The 12,201-nt window shown below is 45.6% G+C and overlaps 1 protein-coding gene across 2 annotated transcripts in view; it reads left to right on the plus strand.

Moving 5' to 3' along the window:
• Positions 1 to 10,445: 10,445 nt before the first annotated feature.
• LOC119277351 (ADP-ribosylation factor 2) overlaps positions 10,446 to 12,201 on the plus strand; it is a 6,053-nt gene continuing 4,297 nt past the window's right edge. For both annotated transcript variants that reach the window (XM_037558630.1, XM_037558629.1), the window contains exons 1-2: positions 10,446 to 10,584; positions 11,040 to 11,195. In XM_037558630.1, the coding sequence (XP_037414527.1) occupies positions 11,048 to 11,195 (148 nt within the window). In that variant the 5' untranslated portion in view covers positions 10,446 to 10,584; positions 11,040 to 11,047. The remainder of the gene's footprint in view (positions 10,585 to 11,039; positions 11,196 to 12,201) is intronic.

A 12,201-nucleotide genomic window follows, 5' to 3' on the forward strand; every position in this document is an offset into this window, starting at 1 on the left:
CTGGTCAAACGGCCAGATCCTCGCAAGCATAATATCATTGGCACAAAGTGGATCTACCGCAACAAGCAAGATGAAAATGGCCTTGTGGTGAGGAATAATGCACGACTTGTAGCTCAAGGCTACACACAGGTTGAAGGAATTGATTTCGATGAAACTTTTGCACCTGTTGCTAGACTTGAGGCTATTCACATATTACTTGCTTATGCTAACCATCATAATATCACTTTATATCAAATGGATGTGAAAAGTGCATTCCTCAATGGTAAGCTTGAGGAAGAAGTATATGTTGCTCAACCCCCAGGTTTTGAAGATCCAAAGAATCCTGACAAAGTCTTCAGACTCAACAAGGCCCTCTATGGCCTCAAGCAGGCCCCTCGGGCATGGTATGATACTTTGAAGGAATTCTTCGTGAAGAATGGCTTCACACCCGGTTCACTCGTCCCTACTCTCTTTACTAAATCTTATGATGGTGAACTGTTTGTGTGCCAAATATACGTTGATGATATTATCTTTGGCTGTACTGACCAACGTTATAGTGATGAATTTGCCTACATTATGAGTGAAGAATATCAAATGTCTATGATGGGAGAGTTGAAATTCTTCTTAGGTCTTCAAATTCATCAACAACACAATGGCATATTCATATCTCAGGAGAAATACCTCAAGATTGTTCTGAGGAAATTCGGCATGCAAGATTGCAAAGGCGTCAAAATTCCTATGCCCACAAATGGCCATCTATGCACTGATGAAAATGGTATTGACTTCGATCACAAGGTATACTGCTCCATGATTGGTTCGTTATTGTACTTATGTGCATCTAGGCCAGATGTAATGCTTAGTGTTTGCATGTGTGCCCGATTTCAAGCAACACCGAAGGAATCACACCGTAAGGCTGTAAAGCATATTCTTCGATATCTAGCTCACACACCAACACTAGGATTATGGTACCCCAAGGGCTCTACTTTTGATCTCATTGGATATTCTGACTCTGACTATGCTGGTGATTGTGTGGACCGCAAGTCAACATCTGGTACTTGTCATTTCCTCGGACGATCTTTGGTCTGTTGGTCCTCGAAGAAACAGAAATGCGTATCATTGTCTACTGCGGAAGCTGAGTACATCACTGCTGGTTCTTGCTGTGCTCAACTGCTATGGATGAAGCAAACCCTCAAGGACTATGGCGTCAACATGAAGAATGTGCCTCTCTACTGTGACAATGAGAGTGCCATCAAGATTGCTCACAACCCAGTTCAGCACTCGAAGACAAAGCACATTTAGATTCGTCATCATTTTCTTCGTGATCATGTGTTGAAGGGCGACATCTCCATCAAGCACGTGAAGACTGAAGAACAGCTAGCCGATATCTTCACAAAGCCCTTGGATGAGAAGAGATTTAGCAAGTTGCGGTGTGAGCTAAATATCTTAGAGTCTTCGAATGTTCTTTGAAAAAGGACACTCATCCTAACACTTATGCAAAATTGATGACTTAGATGTGCAGCACATGAAGAAACGTTTTTCTTCAATCAATGAAGAATAACACTCTAAGTGTGAAGAAATTAATGAAGAATTTGATTCTCAGAACCCTACGACAATTGTACGCGGTGTCTGAAATCATCATTCTTATACGGTGGGTCACACCACCACCAAAGTTGAAAATCTTCATTTTTGAAATTCCTCAGTTTTGAAATTCTTCAGTTTTTCAAATTCTTCAACTCTGCAAAATATTCACTGTTTCCGTCATTTTTCTTCATTGGCTATAAATATATATATGAGTTTATGTCCTCTACAACATTCACTTATGGCTATCTCTTCAAGTTGCATTTTCTGCTAAGTGAATGTGATCGGACCCTTCCCCTCTATGCTATACTCAACCGAGTCTATTCACAAATTCTTCATGTGCGTTCTATTTGAAACTCGTTCAAAATCTTCATTGTGTCCTTGTCAGCTGAAGAAATTGCGAACACAACTTAAAAACTTATCTTATCCAAATTTTCGGTTTTGCCGCTCAAACCGTCCCGTATCCCACGATAGACTTATCTATTCACCCACGATCTAACACGATCTCCATCTTTCAGTACGTGGGTGACACATGTCAAGCGAATGAGAAGGGTCAGGGGCACGTTCGTCCTAAATCTTCGGGCAAACAGTTTTTCACTACGACTATAAATACCCCCTTACCCCTTCCTCACTTCCTTTACTCCGCTCGACCGCTCTCTCTCTCACTCGAGCTTCTCAAACCCTAGCATCGCCGCTACTCCATCGTCGCCGGTGAGGAAGAGCTTCACTGCCTCGGCCTCGTCGCCGTCGTACTCGCGCCGGCCGCGAAAATCTTCACTCCGTCGCCGCCATAGCTGTCTTCCTCCGCCGAGTTAGGGCGTGGAAGATGTGAGCTGACGAGCTTCAAATCTACACTTCTCAGTTCGTCGTGTTCTTCATCAAGAGTAATTAAAAGGTACTTTTACTGCCCTCTTTGATTCAAATTTTCTCTACAAAATCTTCAAAGGTGTTTTATTGTTCAAATCCTCACACACAAAACACCTCACTACTCATCTGCTCTTGATTCGTTTCTCTAAGCATCATTTTTCTTCAAGATTCCTCAATTGTGTGGATCCTCGATCTATACAACTCTGCAACCTAAGACAAAGAACGCTTAGTGAAATTCTTCAAGGCTCATCTGGTCAAATTCCTCAAACCTGTTCTTTTTGAAAACCTTCTGAGAACGCATATGACCTCTCCAAATTCCTCGCAACTATACTCTGTTCACAGGTACTCATGTCCGCTGCTGAATCACTAGGTTCTCATCAACTTAACTCATTTGCAGCGTTCCTCGAAGAAAAGTTGCATACTTCTTCAGAGAATTCGATTGTTCAAATTCCTCAACTGAAGAATATGGCAGACGGTAAGAAGCCACGGAAAGGAGGAAAGAGACATGAGGTCATGACTGCATTTGAAATACCTGGGGCCATCTATGCTGACTATTGCACACCTGATGAGGCTAAGTTCGGAAAGGAGAACAAAAATCAGCGCAAGGTGCGCATACAGAGGATTGAAAGGAGATGGGCAAGAGAATGGAGGGAGTACAGATATGTAACTCCAAAGTACATGAAGAAATTCGCACTAAATCCTCCATGTCCAAGAGCTCCATTGGCACCTGGCAAGAAGCTGACCCCACCAGCATCAAGCGTGGTGAGGATTTTTCTGAAGAATGGGCCAAACGTCAAGCCAAGTTGGCGAGACAAGCCAAAGAAGCAGTGAGGAAATTCAATGAAGACTCTGCTACTGCTGCTGCCACTGAGGCCTCTATCAAGCCTAGAAAATCAATGGCAAAGAAGCCAGCTCACAAGCCAAGTGCTTCACCAACTGTGCCCTCACGGCCAAGTTCCTCAGCAATGCCCTCACGGCCAGAATCTTCAAAGCCCTCACGGCCAGTTCCTCATGCTGCTCCTGCTCCTTCAAAATCCTCAGCTCCTCCCCCAAAGTCCTCAGCCACTCCGGCAAGGTCCTCAACACCTGTACATCTGGCCACGTGCCAAAGGACTGTAGGCATCTCTATTGCCTCTGGTGTCTCAGCGAGTTCCTCGGCTGCACCAAACTCTTCATCAGGCCCCACTCTGCTGAAGACAAAGGCAATAGCTGGTCGAGGTCCTCGGCCAAGTCTGAAGAAGAAACAGGTTGCCTTCCAAGTGCTATCTAACGATGAAGCTGATGATGATGAACTTGCAGAAATCATCAGAGATAGACAAGAAAGGGCCGCTAGAGCCAAAGGCATAAATGTGCCACTGCTTTTGGATCCAAGGGCGATCCTCGATTACATTGATCTCTGGCACAAGGACCCAAACACTCCTATGCCTGATTTTCATTTGACTCCTGGCCAAAGTCACATGATGACCCATTTCATCACTGAAGAGAAATGGAAATTTGAGAAGGCTAGGCAAATCAAGAAGGCTCAGTTCAGGAAAGAGAAGTTCCTGAGGAAAAACATTGTCAAAATGACAACTGATGAACTCCTCAAGATCCAGTCTGAAATCAAAGCCCTCAGCGATGATTTCAATGCTTATTATGCTGATTGGCAAGGAGCCAAAGTCAGGTTCATTAAACTGACTAAGAAGTTCACCAATGTTGTAGCCCCATCGCAACAAGAAATTCCTCAAGCTGAAGCTTCTACTCAGCAAACTGAACAACATGCCAGCACCGCTGATGACTTTCAGGCTGCTGATGAAAATGCTAGTCCCAGGGCTGATGACTCCATTCCAGCCACTGAAGACATTGCCAGGGCATCCACTAGTGGTGCGCCTCAAGAAAATGAAGAAGTCAGGGCGACTGCATTAGTTGCGCCTGAGGAAATTCAAACAAATTCCTCAGCTCCTCCTGCGCCTACACCAACTCCTACTCTTCCATCTGCATCAGATGTGAGGAAGACCAAGGCTGCAGAGCGAGCTGCAGTAAAGAAAAGGAAAGCATCAACTGCTTCAGATTCTTCAGCTCCGAAGAAAATGAAGCCTATGACCAGCTCATTTGAAAATCCAATTGATGCTGTTCCGATTTCCACCATGCCATCAAAGGACATTGTTCCTTTTGGTGAAGAATATGTCATCCCCAGCGGATTTGATGAAGAAAATCATTCTGCTGCTTCGTTAGAGCAGATTGATGAAGAAATTGAAGTGGATGCGATCCCTTCAACGCCTGTTGCTTCCTCGCCAATGCCTTAGTTCACAGATGAAGAGGCTGGCGTTGAAGAAATTGAAGATGAAGACATGGATATTGGATGCACTATGCCTGTGATGAATGATGACTTTTGGGAAAGTCAGCATCCCAATTCTCCACTCTTCACCCCAATACAACAAATACCTCAGTCCCTTGCACCAACCGTTCAAATGGGCTCTGAAGAAACTCATCCCACCTCGTCTGTGGATGAAGAAATTCCAGCCACTAGTGCTGAAGAACCTGCTGCTGTTGATCCTTTGAACATGCAGACTGCCACTGAAGAGGAACCAGAAATTCCTCAGCCTGAAGAACCGGAGATTGCGATTCCTGAGGTTGTGATGCAACTCACTGACACTCCTCTGCCCAAGCCAAAGGATCCATTCTCAAAGAAGCAAAAGTTCAAGGCTGAAGATTTCTTCAGTGAGCATGTGTTCTTCACATATTACAACCCCTATGATTCTGTTCGCATAAGGAAGAGGCGTTTCTGGACTGCTAGTCAAGCCAATTTCTATTCCTCAGTGCTATTCAACAAAGACAAAGTCTTCGATCATGAACACATTCCTCATGTGGACATGGAATCTCTGCCAGGCTTCGAGCCAGTCCTCAGTGTTCTTCACGATGCTGGATTGCTGAATTTCTGCACTGACATCTGTGATTGGAATGAAGAACTCATTCTTCATTTCTATGCGACGCTGCACGTCACAGGAAATTCTGAAGATGTGAACTCATGGGTGCTGGACTGGATGTCAGAAAATACTCACTACAAGGCAGCAGCAACTGAATTGCTTCGTGCCCTCCCACTCAGTCCTCTCCTTGAAGGTGCTCATTGCATATACAACGAACCTGAGCTTACAAATCATTACATACAAGTGTTGATGAAGCCTTTGAAGCCAGGACAGGGCCCTCGAACCAAATTCCTCGTCAAGGAATTACTGTATGTGCCTCGGACTGTCTATCACATTCCGACGAAGACAATGAGTCCTATCAAAGGCCACGACTCAAATGATGAAGAAGTCGTTGGCATCATGAAGAATATGCTTTTCAATATCATTCATGGCGTTCCCGTCAACTTCCATGATTTCTTCATGAGGACTCTGGTGAATATTGCTATGTCACCATTTGAGCTGAAGCCTTATGCACCATGGATTATGAGGTTCATCAGGACAAGGTCTTCACTCAATTACAAGGCTGATACTCTGAACCACGGCAGCTACTTGACTCCAATTGAAGTCCTCAAACGGACATTTTCCTCAGCTGATGACAAAGGCAAGGCAACTGCTGTGATAGATGAAGGCATTCGTCCATTGGATGGTCAATTTCGCAAGGCTGCATCCTACTCCACCAATGATGACTCTGCCACACATGACTCTGCCGCCAACACCTCTGCCAAGCAAATTCCTCAAGCCACAACACCCAGGGTGATGACTGATCGTGAGTTACTCCTCAATCTTCATCAGAAAGTTGATCGCAATCATAAATGGGTCAAGCGTCAGTTTGGTTCAATTCTTCACAACATGACCTCAACACACAATGAAGTGAAGAAAAACCAATACTACCTCCATGAAACCTTCAATCGTAACTGGGTTGTTCTATCTCATGTCTACAGCGCAGAAGATCTGAAGAAAATGGGTCTCAAGGAAGAATTTGACTGGTCTGCACCTCCACCGAAGAAATTCAAGAAGGTCAAGGTTCCTTCCTTGGTGGCCAGCTCCTATTCTTCATCGTGTGAAATTGATGAAAATGAAGACTTGGACGACACTACGGCAGGCCCTACTACGACAACCGACCCCGACAATGCTGACGCTTCTCCATCAACTTGATATTCTTCAGGGGCGTTAGTCCTCAGTTTCGATCCTTTTGGTCATTCAATGACAAAGGGGGAGAAATTTGAGTTAGTCTTCAAGCGGGTCTATTATATGGGCGTTTTTTTGCTAAGTTACAACTCTCGCTCTTCTGAAACTTTTATTGGATCGAGTTGTAATCTTAAACCCGATGGTGCTCTGATACTTTTGATGCACTGTGCTCTGATACTCTTGATGCGTTATTCTGCATGCTTGTTCCTCATTAATATTATTGCACGCATGCTGAATTTCATCAGGCACCATATTTCATCATGCTTTTTAAATTCTTCATATTATATGTCAAATGCATGTATGAATTACAAGATATAGGGGGAGATCTCCATGATTCAACTCTTCAAGTGTGCATTGCTTCAAAAGCAAATTCCTCACTATGCACATCTTCAGGGGGAGTTCTTCTATATCTTGCAATCAAATTCCTCAATATCAGTACTTACACTTCATATGTTTATCCACGTTGAAAACTTAACCTATATTGTCATCAATCACCAAAAAGGGGGAGATTGTAAGTGCATCTAGTGCCCCTTAGTGATTTTGGTGTATTGAAGACTTATAGGTTAAGGGACTAATGTGTTTATGAGTGTACACAGGTCTATAAGTCTATGAGGAGTTTGATATTTACAAAGAAAGTCGACCCCTAAAAATGAATATCTTCGACTGAAGATTTTGGTATTCCTAAAGACTTTCATGAAGACTTTAAAACTGAAGAAATTGGTGTGTCCGTGAAGACTTGATATTCATGCGAGGAATATGAAGCTTGAAGACTTTCGTTTTCATAGTTTTGTTTTTCTCTTTCTTGAGTCATAGGAAACACTGTACTGTTAAAGGGGGTCGAGGAAATACTAAGGAAAAATTTCCATGTGATGCTCAACTCAAAATCCTACACCTACCAATCCCTTTGAGTGAAGCCATTGGAAATCTCATACAGCTCAGTCAATTTCTTCAGTGACAGAGACGAAGTTCTTTTGGTCGCTGAGGAATTTGTTCTGACTGAGGAGTTAGGAATTCGCCAGTGCGGATTGCCTACACAGTGAGGAACATGATAGCCCTGAGGAATTTGAGAGTCAAATTTCTGACCGTTGTTGTGCTGCGCGCCAGCTGTCCCAAAATATCTTATCCACCTAACGGTCATATCATTGAAGGGTATTTATGTCTTATCATGTCGGGCTGCTCCCTAGGCTATAAATAGTCGCCCCCTACAACCACTAGCTGGTTGGCTACTTCGAGAGAAACTGACACTTGTCATTTGAGAGCATCCCATCCTCCGAGGACTTTGAGCGAAAATCATCGAGTGAGGAAAAACCCAAACCCAAACACCTACAAACCCAAAGTGATTGAGCATCACTGAAGAGATTGATCCTGCGTGGATCCGACGCTTGTTACCTTTGAAGATTGTGCTTCTTCCAGACGGTTAGGCGTCATGGTCTAGAGCATCCAAGAGGAACCGTGGATCGCCGAGTGACCGAAGTCTGTGAAGGTTTGGAAGTCGCCTGAAGACTTACCACGAGTGATTGGACGAGGTCTGTGTGACCTTAGTTCAAGGAGAATATGGTGAGGACTTGGTGTCCTGAGCTGCGTGCTCAGTGACTGGGTGTCCGGGACTATGTGTCCTCGAGTTTAAATACTCGCTGCTCCAACCAGACGTACAACTGAGACAACAGTTGGAACTGGTCTACCAAATCATTGTCTTCACGAACCTTACTGGTTCTATTTCCTTAACTCTTTCATTTCCTCATTACTGTGTTGAGTGATTGTTCATATCTGTGTTTGAAGACTTTGACTGAAGACTTTCTCAATTTCCTCAGTTCAATTTCTTCAATCTGTTTGTCTTCATCTTGTGTTATCCTATGTTTACGCTTTCTGCACTCTGTGTTTGTCTTCATTTCATCATGATGACTATGTGTGTATTCTGTTATGCTTATTTCTGAGTACTTATTCCGCTGCAAGTAGTTCTTCGCTAAGGAATTTCCTCACCGGCAAATTCCTTAGTGAAGAATTCATAAAAATCGCTTATTCACCCCCCTCTAGTCGATATAACGCACTTTCAAGAACCCGCGATAGGATCCTTCTACTGTTCTGGAGAGCATTGTTCATATGAGAAGATTGCGTGCATGGTGATGGGAAAGATTTGGTTTCTATGTCGGTGGATTTCCAGCAGCGTTACGAGATGGAAATCATGCTTGCCTCGGAACCTGAAGCGGATGCTGCGGGCAAAGTTAGCCTGTTCCCTGCGCTGCCAAGTGGGCGGGCACGCACTTCGAATGAGATTCTTCGCTGGAACCCCCCGTCGCCTGATAGCTGGAAGATGAATGTCGATGCATCCTTCTTGGGTGATAGAGACATGACATGCCTCGAAATGATTACTAGGGATAACAAGGGTTTGGTCACGATGTCGGTGTGCCGCAGGATCAAACCTAGTGCAGGGATCGAAGAAGCGGAGACAGAGGCAATGTTGATAGGACTGACGGAGCTAAGCACACACTACCGCGGGCCAATCATAGTTGAGTCTGACTGTATGTCCTTGATCAACCGCCTGAAGAAGGCCCCGCTTGATGGAGACGGTGCCAACGAGGATTGTTAACAGCCGGACCGTTCATCAAGCATTGGCAGAGGACAGGTGGTACGAGGACTGCGAAGCTACTGCTTCCTTCACTGCCCAACTACAGTGCATGCACCTCTGCCACGCGCTGGCATCGGTGCACCGAGATGTGAATGAGACAGACAAATTTGGTTGGCCGGCGACGACCACGACGACCTACTCGGCCCAATCGGTCTATTCCTACCTTTGCTCGAGACTCCAGAGATCACCGACGACGGCTTGTACTTGGAGAAGCTGGGTGACGCTTAAGTGCAAGCTATTTATTTGGCTAGCGTTGCAATACAGATTGTGGACATCAGACAGAAGAACACGTCACGGTCTTCAGGACCAACCATCACCCTGCTTCACGTGCTTACAAGCGGAGGACAATGTTGATCACATTCTGGCCAAGTGCACTTTTGCGCAGGAGGTGTGGCACCGAGTGTTTGACCTGCTAGGCATCAATGTTCTAGGAACAACTCAGGATGACACCTTCTCGGACTGGTGGATGAGGGAAAGGAAAAAATTTAGGGGACCAGACAGAAGAGGTTTCGATACGCTGGTGACGGCCGGGGCTTGGATACTTTGGAAGCAAAGAAACGCAAGGGTGTTCAACAGACACGACCAACAGAAGCTGGCACCCCTTGCTACTAACCTTGTGCTCGATGAAATCACGACATGGCACACAGCAGGGCTTGGAGCGGGACGTCTACAACGTTTCGTGAGGAGTTAGTTTAGCGAGCATGGAGTTGGAGTAGGTGTGTGTTTCCCATCCTGGGTTGTTCGCAACCGGGATGAGTTTCTTGTAAATAACTCTCCTTTCGTCTATAAAAATATGGTATGCCATTGACGTACTTAAAAAAAAGAAAAAGGTCAATACCTATTCCCCTTCATTAACCACATAAAAAACCAGGCCACTGCATTTAGTTCACTTACCTGGTCGGTTGTCAGGCGAGGCAGTAACAAGGTGGCCCACGAGCTGGCAGCCTGTGCGAGAAGAAAGGGGGATCGCAAGATCATTGCAAATGCCCCAGTCAAGTGAATGTATCAACCTGTAAGCTTTGTTTAGGCCTTGTAGGCTGTTTTCAAAAAATAAAATAAAAAATCGAGCCTTTACCGTCCTCTCAAAAAAATATAAAAAATCGATCCTTACCCTGAGTGGAGCCGATGAGGCCCGCACGCCAGTGGAAGCCCCGGAGGAAGGTGTCCATGCGGTGCGGGCTGCGGGCGGACTGGGCGCGGTGTAAAGGCCACGTGGGAATGGGCCTCGCGCCCTTCTATATATCCGCCTTCGGGCCGCCCGGTCTGCACCGCACCGCACTGCACGACAGCCATCTCTTCCGTGCGGTTCCAAGCTCCAACTCCCACGCCCGTCTCCCCCGAGATCAGGAGGAGCACGCCGCACCGGAGCGCCGAGACCTCGAAGCCTTCGTCTCCACCTCGGTGAGCGCCGCTGCCTTCAGCTTCCCCCCTTAATTCCGCCTCGTAGCCCGCGGATCTGATCCGCCCTGCCGATTCCGTCGATGCGCACCGCGTGTTGTTCGGTGGATCACGCGAATCTGCCCGTCGACTCCATGGAGTCCGGGCTGGGTTGTTTCCCCTCCCGCGGGGCTTCCGCGCCAGTATTGGCGAATCTGTTCGTTTCCTTTGGCTTTCCGTCTCACGAATCCGATACGATTCCGCCACTCGCCGTAGATCGGCAAGGAGAGAGGTTGAGAATTTTGCGGATCTCTTGGCTGGGAGGGACTGCACTCATTCCTCCTGAATTCTGTGGGCTGTGCTCCATTTGCTTGGGCGTAGGGGTGTGTGTGCGTGGGGAGATGTGGGTGGATCAGAGTGGATCTGTGTAGATCTCTGGATCTTGTCTAAAAATTCTCCGACTGTTCTTTGTGGTGCAGGAGCAGAGATGGGGCTCACGTTCACCAAGCTGTTCAGCCGCCTCTTTGCCAAGAAGGAGATGAGGATTCTCATGGTTGGTCTCGATGCCGCTGGTAAGACCACCATCCTCTACAAGCTCAAGCTCGGAGAGATCGTCACCACCATCCCAACCATCGGTAAGCTGCTTTCTGCATTCTCTGCCTCCATGTTGGGTCATGTCTTCAATGTAGGAAGATGCTGCGTAGCACAGTATTTTCAGAAAGGACTGTGCTAACGACCAGCGACAGATCCGCACGACCGTAGCTTCCTCTCGCGAGCACGCTCGATTCCACCGATTTTTCTTCTTCTCTCAAAAACCGTATACGCCAATAATAAATCGCTAGTGGTTTTTCTGGTTTTTTGGCTACATAATATGAAAAGAAAATAAAAGTGTTGGAAAGGGGACTTGAACCCAGGTCTATTCGTTAGAGTTTGAGCCCAATAACCAACTGAGCCACCCTTAGTTGTTGTCTATTGAATATAAACAATAACCTTTCTTTTTTCTGTCATATCAACGATAATAATTGTTTTTGCTTGGTAACTTTGGCATGACCAGCGTGATAACTATGACTTGAGCAACATGATAACTATACTATGATAAGCCTGATAACTATAATATGAGAAGGTTAATGACTATATAATGAGAAGCACGATAACTTCAGCATGGGGTAGTGGTAACTTCACATTGGGGTATGTTTCGACAACAAAAAGTTACTGGGACATATTTCAGTAACGGAAGCGACTAAGTTTCGGGTCTCCGATGTGTGAGTTACCATGCTATTCACACGAAAGTTACCGGGGGATACTTGATCACCACCCCTCACCCAAAGTTATCAGGTCTATGATGTGTGAGTTACCATGATATTGACAAAAAAGTTACTGGAGGTATATTTCGTCAACAACCCTCCCCCACCACTCACCACCGTCGCCAAAGTTATTAGGACTGGGGCACATAAGTTATCAGACTGTGATGTGTGAGTTATCATGTTATTCACACAAAAAGTTACCAAAGGGTATATTTCATCAACCACCCTCCCCCGCATGGTCACCAAATTTACCAAAAAGACCGGGGCACATAAGTTATCAGGGCTGAGATGTGTGAGTTATCATGTTATTCACACAAAAAGTTATCAAGGATATATT

This window comes from Triticum dicoccoides, chromosome 3B (assembly GCF_002162155.2).
Source record: "Triticum dicoccoides isolate Atlit2015 ecotype Zavitan chromosome 3B, WEW_v2.0, whole genome shotgun sequence".
In the NCBI taxonomy this organism is placed as follows: Eukaryota; Viridiplantae; Streptophyta; class Magnoliopsida; order Poales; family Poaceae; genus Triticum; species Triticum dicoccoides.